The sequence below is a fragment of the Pleurodeles waltl genome, chromosome 3_1 (genome assembly GCF_031143425.1).
Source record: "Pleurodeles waltl isolate 20211129_DDA chromosome 3_1, aPleWal1.hap1.20221129, whole genome shotgun sequence".
In the NCBI taxonomy this organism is placed as follows: domain Eukaryota; kingdom Metazoa; phylum Chordata; class Amphibia; order Caudata; family Salamandridae; genus Pleurodeles; species Pleurodeles waltl.
Window position 1 is genome coordinate 21,965,731 of NC_090440.1, and position 19,304 is coordinate 21,985,034.

General features: G+C 44.8%; 1 protein-coding gene across 1 annotated transcript in view; it reads right to left on the bottom strand.

Annotated features, from left to right (window-relative positions):
- Positions 1-19,304, bottom strand: part of CREB3L1 (cAMP responsive element binding protein 3 like 1) — a 264,988-nt gene that overhangs the window by 39,270 nt on the left and 206,414 nt on the right. Inside the window, exon 4 of the mRNA XM_069221732.1 lies at positions 5,984-6,056. Within this exon, the coding sequence (XP_069077833.1) occupies positions 5,984-6,056 (73 nt within the window). The remainder of the gene's footprint in view (positions 1-5,983; positions 6,057-19,304) is intronic.

A 19,304-nucleotide genomic window follows, 5' to 3' on the forward strand; every position in this document is an offset into this window, starting at 1 on the left:
GGCCTTACATGTAAATAACATGCACAGACCATTGCGCCTCATAGAGGCACTTGCATTGGATTTGACAAACATTGGCACTACCAGGGAATGTCTGGAAATCTCCTGATTTCACAATCCTTCAATCTGCCGGCTGTAGTACAGGTCCCAAATCACAGCTCATTCAGACCTGTTTCAGTGTCTTCTACCAGACTGCACAAGTTGTCTGGTTGCAAAACACCTGTTGAGGGCTTACCAGGTACTTACAGTGAGTTTACAGCCCAGCCCTTGCTTATAATAGGTTGCTTTTATTGTCAATCTCATATGCTTGCTTCTTATTCAATGTCTTGCCTTCCTCTTCTCATGTTTGTCCCTCTCCTGGAGCACAGTCCCTTTACCTTTTGATTGGCTGACTTGTATCCTTCCACTGCTCCCTTTAAGGGAACTACTGTTATCTTTTTAGTTATCCACTTCATGTAAGTGCATGTGTTTTCTAGCTGTCTTCCATATGTGCTTCTCCAACCTGCACATCATGTTGCTTGCTCAATCGTGTGCTGCTTGCTCTCTCTTGTGCATGCTTCTACCCCGACCGCTTGTTACTCTCATCCCTGTGTGCTGCATTTCCTCTTCTCCCCTCACTGAGCTTTATTCTAATTTTATTCCACTCCTCCTGCCCGCTCCCCATTAGTTGCCTTCCCAAACCATTTGATCTTTCTTCCTTAAATGATGTGATTTGATTTTAACTTTATATATCGCTCGAATGTCTGGAGGCGTCTTGGCGCTGCAGTTGCCTTAGATGTGAACCATAAAATGATGCTTCTCTAATGATTAAAAAGCCAGGTCTTCTGAGATTTCCTGAAGGCCAGAAGGCCTGAGAAGTTCTTTAAATCCTTGGCGAGAGAGTCTTTTAGCTTTGCAGTCCTTGCAGAAATCTTCTGCCCTCTCCCCAAGATGCTCGTTTGGTGCTTGGGAGCAGTAAACACATGGCTTCCGAGGATCTATGTTTTCTGGATGGACCATACCAAATTAATCTGTCCTGGAGAGAACCAGGACCAACACTATGCAGTGCCTTAAAAGCTATGCAGAGGGCTTTAAATTCTGACCTCTTGACCACTGGGAGCCAGTGTAGCTTGATCAGGTCCTGAGAAACAGATTGATATTCTGAGATTACCAACCAGAGGTGAACTGATGCATTCTGTAGCATTTGATGTCTATGAAGGATTTTTTCTGGATGCCCATAAATACAGAGTTGTCATAGTCCAGTTTGGATAGGACAAGAGTAGTAAAACCATTTTCTGAAGCTCTGAGGGTATGAAGGGGCAACTTTTCTTGATTATTCTTAAAGTAAAGGATACTGACGATGCAAGGCCATTAACCTGATCTCCGTAGTTAAGTTTATTGTCGAATAGAATCCCCAGGTTCTTCATTTTCCAGACTGGTGAGAGATGAGCCCCCATTTCCTGAGACCACCAGCTTGGTGACCAAAATGAAGTATGCTTGCCCAGGAGAAGGACCTCCATTTTCCCGGAGTTAAGCTTCAGGAAATTTAAGTTCATCCAGCTGAATATTTGAGGTGTACAGGAGCTGAATCTTAAGGCTCTACTTTCAGGATTGCTGGACATCGATACCACCATTTGGGTATCATCGGCGTATGACACCACCGAGAACCCAAATGATTTGATGAGCCTAGCCAGTGGGGTGACATAAAGATTGAAAAGAGTGGAGCTCAACGAGGAACCCTGAGGCACCCCACAAGGCAAGCAAAACGGATCCGAGATGAAGCCTCCTAATGCGACATGTTGCACTCTTTCCGATAAAAAGGATTTTATTAGGCTTCGGGCAAGATCGCTCATTCCTAGTTCAGCGAGCTGGTCAATCGGAATGGTAAGATCGACCTATGAAATGCCGCAGAGAGATTTAATAATATCAATGCAGACTTTCCACCTCCATCTAGGATGGACCTCAGGTGCTCCGAAGCGGCTACCAAGGCTTTCTGCGTACGATTTCTAAATCCACATTGAGTGGAGTCCAGCGAGCCATGAGTGACATACGTTCCGTGTTCAAAGCTTTCTCCAGTAGTTTACCTGGAAATGGTAAGTTAGAGATGAGCCTATAATTACTGGGCTCTTGTGGATCGAGACCGTTTCCTTTTTATTAAAGGTAGAATGGAAGCACACTTCATTCAAGGGGGAAGTAACCAGTGATAATTATTTCGCCACAAATCGTGGTCGGTTGAGTACTTAAGAGTTCCAGAACAAGATGGGCGATCCTTGAGGGCTAGCGTCTAAAGGAGACACGATTTTAGTGACTTTGAATAGGTAAGAGACCTGCTCTGTACCAAGGAAGGAGAATTTATCAAAAACAGCAATTGTGGGATGTTCTACCTTGACTGTCGGGAGGGTAGCAGGTGTTTGACTATTAGTTACAAAGGAGTCATAAACTTCTTGAACTTTTGACTGAAAAAAATTGGCTGAGATATTACAAAACTCTTGGCTGCAACTATTACTTTTAGGCACAGGCATTTTCGCTAAACTTTACAAAGTATTAACAAGCTCTTTTGCTGAATTATTGGACTGTAGTATCTTACTGGAGAAATATTTCGTTTTTTTCCTCTAGTATCAGCTTTTTATACTTTGCTATTGATTGCTTGTAAATCTCTCTATCATGAAGGTCAACCTTAGGTCTCTATATTGGCTCCTTCCTTCTGCATATTTCATTCTGGGCTCTCGGGCTCTCAGAGAACCCAGGTTCTGATGGCGTTTTCCTACGATTAGTAAAACCTTTTCTGGTGCGAGGGTGTCAATCGCCCTTCTTAGCAAGGACGAGTAATCCTGTATGGTTGAGTCAAGATCTGTCATAGGACTGGACTTAATTTCAGACAAGCCATCTGATAGGGCAGAATGTAGGGCAGATTAATTGACTTTCAGCCAGGCCCTGTCCTTGGTACCTTAGAGATTCCTGCCAGTCCTAGGAGAAGATCGACTTTGATTAATCGTAAACATTACAACTTTATGATCAGACCACAGAAGTGTCAAAGAGTCCAGTACCTGAAGGTGTGGATTGGTAAAGAAAATGCCATCCAATGTATGTCCTGCCAGGTGAGTGGGAAATTTGGCCAATTGATGCAATCTTAAACTGGTCATTGAATCACTCAAGAAGGCAGCGCCATCATCCTCGGCTTTCTCGAGATGGAAACTGAAATCCCCCAGCACCGAGAAATCCACTGATTGAACATGGATTCCAACGGAGGGATAATCCCTCACACAAAGGATGCTCTGTCCCCGGGCGGGCGGTGTATCAGTGAACATCTAAAGGTGGAAGGTTTCCTAAGTTCTATTTAAAAGGAAAGAGTTTCACAGATTGAACAACTTAAATCCGAAGAGCAAGGTATGGAGAAATAGTCATGTACAACAATATCCAGTCCGCCGCCTCTCTAACTAACTCTACCTACAGTAACAATCGTACAACTAGGCGGGTCTGCCCCAGCCACCCCAGGACCGCATGTATTATCCGACTAGGCGGGACTGCCCCAGCCACCTTATATCTAATTAACAACCTTGCATTAGTCAAGGTGCAATTAAAGACTTTGGCGGTCATTCTGACCCTGGCGGTTGTAAACCGCCAGGGCAGAGTGCCGCGGAAGCACCGCCAACAGGCTGGCGGTGCTTCCGGGGGCATTCTGACCGCGGCGGTAAAGCCGCGGTCAGAAAAGGGAAGCCGGCGGGAAACCCGCTGCCCCAGGAAATCCTCCACGGCGGCGCTGCAAGCAGCGCCGCCATGGGGATTACGACCCCCTTCCCGCCAGCCTGGTCCCGGCGGTTTTCACCGCCAGAACCTGGCTGGCGGGAATGGGTGTCGTGGGGCCCCTGGGGGCCCCTGCAGTGCCCATGCCACTGGCACGGGCACTGCAGGGGCCCCCTAACAGGGCCCCACATAGATTTTCAGTGTCTGCGTGGCAGACACTGAAAATCGCGACGGGTGCAACTGCACCCGTCGCACCCCTTTGACTCCGCCGGCTCCATTCGGAGCCGGCATCCTCGTGGAAGGGGGTTTCCCGCTGGGCGGGCGGCCTTCTGGCGGTCGCCCGCCAGCCCAGCGGGAAACTCAGAATGACCGCCGCGGTCTTTTGACCGCTGTACGGTCTTCTGGCGGTCCCCACCAGGCCGGCGGCTTCCGCCGCCGGCGGGGGTCAGAATGACCCCCTTTGTGTGAAGAATCACAAGGAGCTAAAACTGGTCTTAGGTTGTCTAAGTCATGAATTTTAGCATTTGTTTTTTTATTTACTGATGTATTTTGGATCGGTAATTAAGAAACTAGCACCTGCATCATTACATAGGTGCGTGTGCGTGGTGATGCATGCACATGAATATCTCATCATGCAAAAGTGCCAGCAAAATGAAGCAGCCAGAAGTTGCATCATCATGCCTGTTTTAGGTCTTGCCAAACCTAAGAGTGTATGCGCTGTCTGTTGTGAGACATGTTGCTAGTTTACTGTGGGCCTAGATTCCGCCCATTGCTTACCATTGGTTGGCCTCATTGTCACTTTCATTTGCTTGCTTCTACGTGTCGGCCTCCATACGTTTTCCTTCCTCTTATTGTGTTTGTCCCTCCTCTGGAGCATGGACCCATTACTTGTGTTTTATCATTGCTCATTTATCAGGTGCTACTTCTTTAATTTTGTCCAATATCTCTACCAGAGTGCATGTGTTTTCCACCTTTCTCCCTCCTGTGATCCTCTTTCTTGCCCTCCGTCAGTTGCCGTTCTTGCTTCCTACCCGCCTACATCCCCTTGTTTACCCATACCCCCTTTATCATTTGCTCGCCAGCCCCCCCACCCTCTCATCCGTTTGCCCACCAAGGCCCGCCAGCCCACCCTTCATTGCCATGTGTTTCTCCATCCCTGCCAGCCCGCCCTCCTTTGTCCATGTGCTTCTCCATCTCCTTCTGTCTGCCCTCTAATGTGCACTCTGTTATCCACATGTCACCCAAGCCACACCTTCCCTCCCTCCATTGTCAGCTTGCTAGCCCAGCCCCTCTGACCTGCCCAGCGTTGTCAGCTTGCTGCCCCAGCCCTACCTACCCTCAATTGTCAGCTTGCTGGCCCAGTCCCTCTCACCCGCCCATCTTTGTCAGCTTGCTGCCCAAGTCCTACCTACCCTCCATTGTCAGCTTGCTGGCGCAGGCCCCCTCATCCACCCTTCCTTGTCAGCTTGCTGCCCCAGCCCTACCTCCTCTCCATTGTCAGCTTGCTGCCCCAGCCCTACCTACTCTCCATTGTCAGCTTGCTGGCCCAGCCCCTCTCAATCACACTTTGTTGTCAACTTGCTGCTCCAGCCCTACCTACTCTCCTTTGTCAGCTTGCTACCTCAACACCTCCCACCCTCTGTTGTCAGCATCCTGTCTCAGCCCCTCTCTCCTGCCCTCTGTTGTCAGCTTCCTGTCCTAGCCCCTTCCCTCTTCCCTCTTCCCTCTTTTGCAGTGGTTAATTTGTAAATAAAAACGTACTGTGCCGTGTCCAAAGCTCTCCTCTGAAACACGTGGCTGCTCTATTCAAAGGTGCCAGCGCAGAATATTGAGGCAGCATAATCCTGAAGCCATCTCGGGCCTCTTTAATTCATTTACAGCCACTCCCTGCCCCTTCAGCTCACTCTTGCAGCTTTCTGCTTTCTCCCTTTGTGATCCTTTTCCATCCCTCTTTGCTCCGTCTTTCCCTTATGTGTCTTTTGGTAGCAGTAACTGTCCGATGCAGAAAAATAAGTGCCGGCCCTCAAAAATAAGTGATGGAGTCCCCCACCGGCAGTCACCAGCTCAAATTAAGCACTGCTCCCTACTCTGTTGTCAGCTTCCTGTCCCAGCCCCTCTCGTCTGCCCTCTGTTGTCAGCTTCCAGACCCAGCACCTCCCGCCTGCCCTCTTGTCAGCTTGCTCTCCCAGCCCCTCTTTAGGACCATACAGGTACCGTCTGAAGAGGGGGGCTGCACCCCTCCGATACCACAGCGATGACTTACCTGTGGGTGGGTGAATGAAATGGGGCTCATCCCTGGGTTCATCTTTAATCGTCTGTGTCATCTCCACTGAGGCCTGTGGGAAGTGAAAAGACTATAATTGAGTGTGTAAACGTTTGTGGTCAAACTCTGCAGGGGTCTGGAGAACTAGAGATTAAGAAGGGCTGGTGCAGAGTCAGTCATATATCGGACTCTTCTTGACATGTCTGATTTGACCTCAGCCCTGCTTGTCTTTCAGAGGCAGCAAGCATACCTGACTGACTCCTCCCCAACAGCACTGGCCTCTCAGTGACAGGTGAGTACGACACTTCATTGATTCGGACCCAGCCCCGCAGCTGGCCTGAGAGCCCTCCCGGTTACCCTGTAGCACAGCGCTGCAGGGTGTTCAGAGGTAGGTAAGGCAGTTAACCCTGCATAGTCGCGCAAGGATCCTGAGGTATTTATATGTAGTGGTGTTTACGACCCCCAACCAACCCTAGGTGGTGGAGAAGGCCTCTAAACTAGATTGCTAAACATGATGGGCCCGATTCACAAAGGTAAACCTGGACCTGAAATCTAACTTTAGACCAGAAGTCTAATTTTGACCTGAAGTCTTCAGACTTTAGATCTAAAGTTAGACTTCAGGTCTAAAGTAAGGCTTCAGGTGTAAACTTGGACTTCCTGTCTAACCTTAGACTTCAGGTGCAAACAGAGACTTCAGGTGTAAACTTGGACTTCCTGTCTAACCTTAGACTTCAGGCTTAAACTGAGACTTCAGGTGTAAACTTGGACTTCATGTCTAGTGTCGGGAAAAATATATATGCACATGTATGTACCTATAGATATGATACTTTAGTTCCAATTCTCTCCTCCTTTATCTGAATCCCAGTAAGACTTCCCTACTGACCTCTCTGACACCTATGCCAGTTGTACAAACAAACCTCTCCAAGCCACGTTGTTAAGTTTAGCTCGGTCTCGCACTTTTAGTTCAGCCAGTCAGCAACCCAGCCCCTTTCCTTTAGGGACCACCTGTTGTCTGTGCACGTGTTCATGCTCACACTGCATTATGTATATTTTACACTATGGACTTTAAGTTGTGTGTATGCAGCATTTCTTTTGTGCCCATGTTTGGACTGTGTCCCCTTTTGGGGTTGTGCTGTGACAGCACTTATTAACATATATAAGTGCCTGACTTATATGCTTCAGGGCAGAAGATGCCAGCTTGTAAGACGTAACACTGGGATGTGCGTCTGCCTTCTGCCTTGGCATGCCAATAAACCTTGGTACCTCAAGACACATTTCATCTGTTCCGGAGCCTTGCCTGGTGTTTGTGTTTTCTTTGAGCCACTCTGGGGAGGGTTGAAAATAGTTTCCTAACAAATGGCGTCAGAAGTGGGATGCGTGAAATGCCACCACCGGTAAGTTAATTAAATGCCTGTTGTTGTGGCCTTTCAACGCTTAGCTAAGAGTTAAACTGGGGATTTATGTAAATAAAAATATAGCTGGCTATTTAATAGGTGACTGAGGAGTAACTAAGTTACCCGTATCATTACGTTAAATGATAGTGGCAAATTCGTACGGCGAATTGTAATTCCACGCAGGAAATCCTGAACAGAAAGAAGAGAATTTTGTTTTTGTTTAACGGGAACCCCAGAGAGAAAATACATTAATTAATTAATTAAAACTCTCCTGGAGTGTAGCTTGGGAAGCATTTGATCAGCTGGCACCGGAACACAGGAAATGATTTTGAAATGTGCACAAACAAATAGTCTGTCATTGATCAATGGCTGTATTTGAATTATGTGTTGTTTAAGTGTAACTGTGCCACTATGTTTCATTGCAATGTTTTTGAATACCATGTAAAGTAATGCAGCACTGCATTAGACAAGAAAAATGTTTTATGTTGTGCCTCTAAATTGTCAACAGCTCCTGTTTTCTCTATCTCTCTGTCTATCCACCACTGCATAAAAAAAATGTTTTCCCCCTGTTTAACAATTGTTTTTGCAGGATACAACCATTGTGTTTATTTTTCCAGATTGTAAAATTGAGAGGGAAGGGCACAATGTGTAGCGGCAAGTCTAAAGGAAACATAATGGTGGTAAGCCCTAGGATGCTGAAAAAGACTAAAACGTTTAAAAAGATGACAGGAGAGAAATGTTTTAACCAGATAGCCCCATAGAGCAAGGTAAGAAGGACACAGACTGTCTAACAAATGTAAAGTAGTTTGCGTGCTAATGTGGACAGAGAGAGGGAAAGCAGAGTGTAGCTGTAACAAAGCCTGGGTATTAAACACAGGCTGCATGCACACAAAACTGTAACAGCAGACAAATATCTACATTTTAGGAGTGACATTAAGAACATAGTGATGATAAAACTAACTTTAATAGTAAAAGAGCACTCAATTTAAGAGGAATAAACCTCACAGTAGTGAAAGAAAGAAAAAAAAAAAAAAACGAATTTGTGCGTGACATCACCAGGACATGTAAACTTAAAAGTACATGCCCCACCAACCTAGCGCCTACCTTAGGGGAGACTTATGTGTAGCAAAAAGGGATTTTTATGGATTGGCAAAAAGTTTTAAATGCTAGGCCAAAGTAGCAGTAAACTGCGCCTACAGGCTGCAGTGGCAGGCCTGAGACAGGTTTTGGAAGGCTACATCTGTGGGTGGCACAACCAGTACTACCGCCCACTAGTAGCACTTAATTTACTGGCCCTGAGTACTTGGTAAACTACTTTAGAAAAAAAAAAAAAGACCTTTCAAATATATTTGTGGTTGGATGGGAAATAATTACTTATTTCTAAAGGATAAAATAAACATTTCTAGGATTCAGTAAGGGATCATGTTCGCAGCAATAAAGAGATCAACCTAAAATGTTAATTATGAAAAAACACTTATTACAGTGTGAAGCTACAGCTTGAAGACCTTAAAACATTATTCAGTAATGACCAAGGCTGAATATGGCTAACTACCACAATGTTTGCTCAACATACACACATGTAAATTATTCTTAAAATTAATTTTACAAAAATCGTTTTTGCATTTTCATGATGTTCATTATGTCTAATATCACTACAGTAAATATGAGCTATGTAACTAATTCCCATAAATGTTTGCACCTCTTTCTTCTCAAGGTGTACTACAATGTAAGGCAACAAAAAGGCTGAGGCACATCATTAGAATTGCATTATTCTGTCCACATAATGATTTGAAATAGTCTTTTTCATAAGTATTCAGTTATAACATCTTATTAAGAGGCAGTTAATGTTTTGCATTTCAAGCACACTTTTAAGGTGCTGCTACTTTTCTGTGTCATTTTTCTCACAGCTTTAAAATATCTTAAGTACAAAATAGGATAATTGTGAGCTCTAACAACGCCAATATTTCTGTATCTTAGAGACAAAATTAAAATGTGAGCTTTAGTTTCAATGTGGCCTCCTGGCTGCACTGTTTCCCAAGTACCCCAGCTCCTGGCCTGCTTTTTGCACAGGATTTCTATGCGCATACTGGAATTCTAAATTTTCTTGAGCCAGTTCTTTGGAAGGTTACCTTTCCCTACTGATGTTAATTGGTGATAGAGAGTGCATGGCACAGAAATACAAAAACAGCATAGTTTAAATCTTACATTTCCAAAGACTGAAAATGTGGATGTTAAGCAGTCATGCTTCTGGCCGTGCAGAGCTCTGATGGGACTCTCACATAGGACAAACACTAAAACACTAAACAGCAGTTGTTAACTGTGCTGGGACAGGGGATGTGAATTTACGACAGGAGGTTTAAGTGTCAGATGCTAAGCTTCTGTAATTAGCCCTGACTTGCACTGCTGTTACCAACAAAACAAAACAAAAAAACTCAAGGGTAGCTTTATTTCCTCAAAGTTATGCAAATAAGTAATGGCAACTGTGGCAGTCCTATTTTACACCAGATTTTTAGCAGTACACTGATTAAACTGGTTTTATCTAAATGATTTAAAAGGGACAAATGCACACATGTAGCTTGGCAAACTGCTGAAGGGTCTACATTAGACTGTGAAAGCATGACTGCAGGTCATCACCATATTTTTAAATATGAGATAGATATATATGTATATATACATGTACATTTTTAATTGTACTAATGCAATTTGTACATTTAGTATATACCACTTGTAATAATATTAAAGAAAATGAAACGGGTGAGCTAGTTTGGAGGACTGGCTACTTATTTTCAGCAGTTTTGCTTCTATTTCTTATGGTTTGCAACAGATGCTTTGTGTAGGGAGGCTTGCAGCTTTGTCCTCATTTGAGACAGCTCTCTTCCACACACGTACAAACAGTGCAGTGTCATGTTAGCCCTCAACACACCGAATGAGCACAATTTCCTAAAAAAAAAAAACAAAAAAAAAAAGTAATACTGGAGTGCAACTTGTTCTAAATAGGTACTACAGACCAAAGAAAAGATATATAATGTATGCTTGTAATTTTGAAGAGTAGGTTAAGAATAACTGAATTTCCTACTTTTTCTAATTATTCCATGGTAGGAGAACCCACTTCGAGTAATATACAGACCAGAACATACTAGGTAAAAAGAGCTAATATATAAAGGAAAGTCCTTCTGCTTAGTAAAAAGAGGGTCAAATTGATGCTGAATACATGTAAACTGTTTTAGAATATCATCATTAGTAATTTAAATACATTTAATAAATGGAAGAATTTTGCAGAGTGGTAGCAATACATTTCTGGCTTAAAGGAAGAATTGCAGATTCTATTAAGGACAGGGCGGAGTTTGTGCTGTTTTCTTGAGGAATAGTACCTTTGTAGGAGATATGCAAGGTAGGACTTACATTATTGAATAACATTATCAAGGGGCGCAGTGCAGATAAGATGGAGGACAAGGATACCAGCAAGGAGACTAGAGTAGGGATCAGTGTTATTCTTTCCCATGCCAAGAGGCTTACAGAAGAAAAAGCACCGCATGAGGAACGCTTTCCAGAGAAAACAAGTAGGAACATAGGATGACGCAGGGAGAGACATGACCCATGCAGTGGAAAACCGATGAGCCCGGTGCTTTACGATGGAGGTATCTGACACATCTGAAGAGAATACAATGTTTCCAACTAAGGTAGGAGATAAAATGGTTGATTTCTTAATTTCAATATGGATGTGCCCCGCCAATTAGCTGGGGGTATACCTCATCTGCCACAGTTTCTGCAACAGTATATACTTTCAAGAAATGGGATTTACTTACAAGCACCTGAGCGCAGGTTAGAATTGATTAACACAGCGTAAACTGCAGCAGTGAGCATTGACCTAGGACCACAGGAAGAGAAATTATTATAGCGCCAGCTTCAGAACAACACGTCTATAGCTGTAGCACCAGGATTCTACCCTACAAATTTGGGCCCCATGGTAATTAAGAATTTTACATTTCCTTTGGGAGTTGTGACTGTGTTGGGAGATGGAGAAGAATGGTTTTGAATGTTGTGTATGCTCAGAAACGACAGGGCTGTAGTTTTTGACAAGCTTGAAGGGAATATGACTTTACAGCTGACTGAAAACAAGGTCCTAAAACAACTGAACTCAGAGGTTTGGGCAAACACAAAAATGAGGCAGGATAATTAAAAACACACCCTCCCCATAAAGTAACGCTTAGGGAAAATGCAGAACTACCGTATGTGTGTCAGTATAGACTGTCACCTCAGGCAGAGGAGTCAATAAAACCTGTGATTGAGTCTGTCTTACAAGAGGGTATCGTTAAAAAGACCAATAGCCCCTGTAATAGTCCAATAACTCCATTGCCCAAGGGCAACACTGGGCAATATAGATTCATACAGGATTTACGCCAGATAAACTACATCGTGGTTCCCTTAGCACCTGTTGTGCCTGACACCAATACTATATTATCTTCTATACTTGCAGAAGCAGAGTACGTTTCAGTTAAGTCTTGCAAGTGTGTTTTTTAGTATTACGGTCCATCCAGAGAGTGAGTACCTCTTTGCCTTCACAGTAAATGATACCCAGTGCACTTTCACAAGACTGGCCTAAGGCTTCACAGAGAGTCTATGCACAGGCAGTAAAGGGAGACCTGGACAGCCTACACCCGGAGGGCAGCAGTGTAATCTTGCAGTACCCTGGTGATCTCCTTGTAGCATCTCCATCACTTGAGGCTTGTGAAACAGACACTGTAGCTCTGCTGAACCACCTCCAGGAGAGAGGACACAAAGTCTCATTGTCAAAATTTCAGTGCTGCCAAAACGAAGTGACTTACCTTGGTTATGTGGTATCCAAAGGTACACGCTGCATATCACCTGACAGGATAAAAGTGATTCAAAGCATGAATGGCAGAATGATGTCCTTCCTGGGGATGATGAACTACTGCGCCAGTGGATCCCTGTGTACAGATCCTCTGATGCATTCTTGAGGAAATGCACACTACAAGATGCACCCAACAACATTGTATGGACTAATGAACTGGCAGAATGTTTCAAAAGACTGAAAGGGACATTGTGTACTGCGCCAGCATTGGGACTGCCTGGTTACAAACTACCCTTCCATCTCTATGTGTCAGAGCAAAATGGTTTTGCAAATGGTGTACTGACACAGCAGCATGGCTCTGGAAAAAGACCTGTGGCGTATTAATCTGTGACTTTGCCTTCGGAAGTGACTGAGCATCCAGCCTGTTTGATAGCAGTGGCGGCAGCCACTGTGATGGTAGAGAGGGCGGCTCCCATTGTGATGGACTACCCTTGTATTGTTTATGTGCCACATTCGGTACAGTTGTTGTTGTCATCAGCAGCAACACAGCATTTTTCGGCAGCCAGGCACACAGGTTATGAGGTCACGTTGTTGTATAACACTAATATTACTATTAAAAAATGCCCCCTGTTAATTTGGCAACATTATTACCTGCCATAGGTGATTCTGAGGAGACCCCTGACCATGATTGTGTTGAGGTTGTGGAAACATGCACCACCGCCAGACCAGATTTACAACAGACACCATTAGAAAAGGCAGACTATGAGTAGTACACTGATGGATCCTCCGGTAGACTAACAGACACCGATTACAGAGCAGGGTATGCAATAACAACAGTAGACGCCATAATTGAAAGTGCAGCTCTGCCCCCGGCACATCTGCCCAGCAAGCTGAGCTGTATGCTGTATCAAGAGCATGCATCCTAGCCAACGGGAAAACTGTTAACATTTATACTGACTCACGTTATGCCTTTGGAGTTGTCCACGATTTTGGCCAGCTGTGGCAGTATCGTGGTTTCATAACAGCAGCAGGGCGCCCCATCCAAAATGGCCTTTTAGTACAGAACTTGTTAAAAGCAATACTACTACCCAACAGCACAGCAGTCATAAAATGCGAGGCACATACAGGGGCTAACACCAAGATAGCCAGAGGACACGCCAAGGCTGACACAGCAGCAAGAGAAAGCATGTTACAGCCAATACAAATGGTGCCCCTAATGGCAAAAAGCATTCCTAAAATTCAGCTTATTCAGAGACAGTTGTTACTAGCTGATGTAAATGAAGCACAATGGTCTGCCGCACTAGCCGAGGAAAGAGTGTGGACTGATGCTGGGTGTTTGCAAAATGATGAGGGATTGTGGGTCCACCACGTAGTATGTTCCTTCCCCTTGCAAGGCTTGCTCATGTACCCACTCACATGGCACAAGGGGGGATGAATGAGCTAATTAGACAGGAATGGTTTGCACCAGGGATAACAGCCTTCACTGCACAATTCTGCTCCCAACGTCTTGTCTGTGCCCAGCATACTAAAGGCCGGTCCCCTGCTACACATGATCACTTACCAGTACCACAGGGGCTGTTTACCAATGTCCAAATAGACTTTGCCTATATGCCCCCAGTGAATGGATTCAAATATTTGCTGGTGTGTGTGGATCAATTTTCAAAATGGGTGGAGGCGTTTCCCACAAGGAAGAATGATGCGGCAACTGTGGTGCGATGCTTGATGAAAGATATCATACCCCAATTTGGGGTCCCCCAAGGCATTAATAGCGACAGAGGGGGTGAATTTGTGCTGCATGCCTAAGGGCAACTCCATCTAGGACAACCCTTTTGTCCCCCCATGAGGTACTGATGGGGCGACCTAAGTTTGTGGGGTTGAGGTTGCCTCTCCCAGCATCTCAAGCAGCACTGCTGTGGGCAGATGAAAACATTTCTGACTATGCTATAAAATTGTCATCAGTCTTGAGGCATCACCATCTCCAGGTGAAGGAAGCCTTGCCCCATCCGTCCTCAGAGCCCACACATCCTTTTAAAGCTGGAGACATAGTCATGGTCAGAAAAATAAAAGATGTTTCTCTTAGTTCTAGGTGGACTGGACCACACCTTGTGCTCCTGGTGACGCGGACGGCGGTGAAGGTACAGGGACATCCTGAGTGGATTCACGGCACTAGGTGCAGATCCGCACCATCAACAACAAAGACCGACGTGCCTGCAACGGATGAGCTCATGCAACCCGTGGAGCAGCGCAGCATACCAGAAAAAGGGGAGACAGACCAGACCATTCCTAAGAACCACACTGAGAGCTCCTCACCAAGTGTCAGGTGACACCAACTGATGCAGTTGAATGAAGCACACAACATAATCTCGAAGAAGGGTGATGGTCACACCTGCAGAAAAAAGGACTCAAGAGGACACCGCAGGGCAGGTCCATGAAGCGCCCCTGAACAAAACGACTGCAGAAGAGAAGCAGAGGACAGCACACTGTGTGCCATTGCTTCACTGACAACTAGAGAAAGTAGCTTAGAACTGAGTAACAGAAAGACTTAATATCTATAAAGTTTTGCCATGCTCCAGCAGTTCTGTAGTAAGAACATCTATTCCTTTTCTGCAGTTAAAGTCCTACATCTTACAGAGCAGGAGATAGCCCACAGATATCTTAGAATACAACAAGATGTAGCGGAAGCACATAAAGAAATGTTTGATTTAATGGCTATAGACCCTTAACACATGAATGCATTGGATACTAGCATATCATTTTGTCTATGTTTAAATAATGAATACCTCTTAGGTGTATACCTAAATGACAAAATATGTGTTCCATCTAAACAAAATGTGTAATGCCATCCGAAGATATGTATTTTATTGATACGTTATTACTATGCTTCTGCAATGTATATATATATATATTTTTGCAATCAAGTATGATATTACTATCAAAAAGGAGAGATTGTCGGGAAAAATATATATGCACATGTATGTACCTATAGATATGATACTTTAGTTCCAATTCTCTCCTCCTTTATCTGAATCCCAGTAAGACTTCCCTACTGACCTCTCTGACACCTATGCCAGTTGTACAAACAAACCTCTCCAAGCCACGTTGTTAAGTTTAGCTCGGTCTCGCACTTTTAGTTCAGCCAGTCAGCAACCCAGCCCTTTAGGGACCACCTGTTGTCTGTGCACGTGTTCATGCTCACACTGCATTATGTATATTTTACACTATGGACTTTAAGTTGTGTGTATGCAGCATTTATTTTGTGCCCATGTTTGGACTGTGTCCCCTTTTGGGGTTGTGCTGTGACAGCACTTATTAACATATATAAGTGCCTGACTTATATGCTTCAGGGCAGAAGATGCCAGCTTGTAAGACGTAACACTGGGATGTGCGTCTGCCTTCTGCCTTGGCATGCCAATAAACCTTGGTACCTCAAGACACATTTCATCTGTTCCGGAGCCTTGCCTGGTGTTTGTGTTTTCTTTGAGCCACTCTGGGGAGGGTTGAAAATAGTTTCCTAACATCTAGACTTAAACTTCAGGTGTAAACTTGGACTTTATGTCTAACCTTAAACTTCAAGCGTAAACTGAGACTTCAGGTGTAAACTTGGACTTCAGGTCCTTGTTGCTTTGTGAATCAGGCCCTTACACTTCAGGTGTAAAGTTAGACTTCTGGTCTAAACTTCGAGTTCAGGTCTGAAGTTAGACTTTTGGGCTAGGTTTACCTTTGTGAATTGTGCCTGATGTGCAGAGGTTGGTTTTCAGCTCCTTTCTGGGGGCCCTGGTGAACCACACCCCCACGCGTTGGCTTTGTGTCGATTACGGGACAGAAGCCCCAAACCCTCATTCCTTAACAGCCCATTCTGTACACGTTTTCAATCGTTTACCCTATTTTTACCGTTCACTATTAATCCTGCTGTGATTCAAACCCACAACACACAGTAGTGACGTCATACACAATATTTCTATTTTAGCGCGTGAAGATGGTACTTGGGAGATAATGCCCAGCAAGGAGCAATAATGCCCCCTCGGGGGCTACAACTGTCCACATGTGAGGCTGCTCAGCTTCTACTCTCTGTTACGAAAAAGATGGCCCTGAGCCTAAAACAATATCAAGAAGCTTTTTTACACGAGCCCAGTGGGACATCTTTAAAGAGGGCCTTCGCCGAATTTCAAGTCGTTTGACTGAAGCCTCCCACGTGTGTACGGATAAGGTGCAGTTCTGAGAGATCAGTGCAAGCGTGTGCTCACGCATCCTGCGTGCAATGCGTCCGTGATTCACCCATAGAAACAATGCAGCGAGAGGGCCCAGGCAGTCAGTGGCGTGGCACAAAACCGTACCCTTCCCGCCACCAGCAGAGGTTTCGGGCTTAATGGGGCCCTCCTTGCGGAATGAGGGGAAACGAGGGACCCCAATACTTCAATATCTCCCTGAGACCAGCGGCCTTCTGCTAAAGGGAGTCCCCTGAGGAGAGCACCTCCATATCTTACAGGTATAAGAGGTGTTGGGCTCAATGGGGTCCCTGAAAGAACCACCCCAATACTTTACAGATATCAGAGGTCTGGGCTCAAGTCTCCCGGCACCCCGCGCCTCTGGGGCTGCAGGGACCTCTGTTACGCCCCTGTGGCAGTGCAGTGCACAGCTGGTGCACCCTACACACCAATGTCTGTGCTGTGTGTCTGTGATTTTTCTATAGCGTGAACCTAACCAAAAGGCAACGGAGCGCTGTACATGGTCAAACAAGGCAACCGGTCATAGGAAAGGAAGCCGGGCTGTGGGGGGTTCATGCATTATAATGTAGTGTTCTTTAAAGAGGTGCGTCTTCAAATCTTTCCTGACTTGTAGCAGTCTTGAAGGGATGTTGTTACAGGCGCTATAGGAAAAGGCCCTCTGTCTTGTTGTTTTTAGGTCGAGCATAGCAGTGTGCAAGCGCTGCTATTCCAACGTGTCAGTATGTATCTGGGCTTTTAACCACACCCAGTGCACGCCCGTCACTATCACTCGTTCATAGGCTTGCCCTTCATAAATCCTTTATTTTTGTTGGTAAATGCTTTACATTTGTCCCTCCTTGTGGTGTTTTTGTTACCTCTTTGGCCATCGACCCTGTTACATGGATAACTGCACTATTGCCGATAACTTTGACTGCGAGCAAACTTCTTTTTTCCTTTTGTCTCTCTCTTCGTGCTCACAGAGGGGCTTTGCATCGGCTTGTTTAGGTCAACTGTTTTACTTTTTATTTTCAGTTTGTGTGGCAAGAAAAGTCCAGTTAAGAATTTACAACGCTAATAGCTCTTCCTCGAACAATCGCGAGACCTGTTGCACTGCAAATGCTTGTTTGGAATGGTTGTTGAATATATATATATATACATATATATATATATATATATATATATTTCTACTACAACGTTTCAGCTTCCGCCTTCCTCAGGTAGCACAAGATGGTTTGCTCAGTGGCTGCACAGCTGACTCTGGTGGATTTTCAAAAAGCATCGAGTGAAGATTCCAACTGGAATGTGGAATCAATGCCACCCTGAGAACTCTTCAGATGTGCAGAAATCAAGTGGTGCTGTCAGTGATGTTCAGTCCACCTGGATGCAGTGATTTTAGTACATCTTGTACTACCTGAGGAAGGCGGAAGCTGAAACGTTGTAGTAGAAATATATTTTTGTTCTTTAGTGAGATCATCTGTTTGAGTCACTTCTTTCTTGGATATTACATTTTCTTGTGACTCATTTTATCCTTTGGGATCCAGATTTTTGCCCTGGCTGGCTGTTGTTTTCTTGTGATCCTGCATCTTCCAGTATATATATATATATATATATATATATATATATATATATATATATATATACATATATATATATATATGGCATAAAAAAGAATGTGTTAAGTGTTATGTTCATGTGGGTCATAAACGCATCTTTAGACAGCCCATATTTGCAAATATGTATGTAAGATATATATATTCACTAAAAAAAGCCACAGTTAAATGAGACAAGAAATGGCATTGAAATTTGACAGCTTCAGTTTTGTTGTTGACTAACTATAACTTGCACCCGTATCATCCACTGCTTATGACCTGACATATTACATCACCCATGAAATGTTAAATGACATCACTGGTGGCATCACAGATGATATGTCAAATTACAGCATTGATAACATCACCGATGATGTCATCATGACACCCCGAGATGTCAATATAGGATCATAATGCGCATGTTACGTGTTATGATTGGGTGAGAAGGTCATGACCTCTTTAAAGAGTCAAGGACACGGCCCCTGAGTGATTGGAGTGGTAGCCAGTTTGTGACCGTTAATGCATTGTGATATAGCGCTCTCTAAAGAAGTGCGTTTTCAACGCTATCTTAAAATACTGCAATGTTGCAGCCGCCATGATGGGCGCCTACGTGGAGCCGACAAGCTCCTCCTTCGTGGGTGGGACTGTGGACTTTGGTTTGTAAAAGTGTAAAACAAGAACCTCACTGGTGCTGAGTTCACGTGGGGCGTGAACACTGCTTTGGACAGCCCTGTAGTGAAGAGGCTGGCACGCAGAAGTGTGCTTTCACAGCACCCCAAACTGCAGGCGGGTTGGGGGGGGTGAACTGCTGACCAGCACCTCTTTGGGATTCCTGGTGGTGGGCAGTTTATAGCCCACTCTGTTAACCCTCTGTGCAAATGCAGTGGGGACATTTTTGCACAAACATTTCTGGATTTCATCGGTGACTCAGCAGCTTTCAACTGAAATATGTGCAAGCACTTGTGAGTAATCAGTGAAATTGTACACTTTGGAGTGGTCATCCAGGGCAAATGTCATTTTCTAATTTTTCTAGTGATCCCAAAGTGAGTGAAATCCGTGCTAACCGGTCTTAGCTTTGTAAATGTGACAATATGTGCACATCCGCCCACTTTGCTGCGCACAGTTTCAGCTGCCAGTGGAATAGTTGTGTGCAGGCCGATACTTGGGTCCCTACGTACGGGGAACTGGCGTAGGACAGCACCGCAGGTCTTCGTGCTGCGCTGCCCTGCGCCAATGTGGCAGGGCAGGAATGCACCATATTTATGAAATACAGAGCATTCCTGTCCCTTCCCTCTGTGCTGGTGCCGTTTCAGCAGCCTC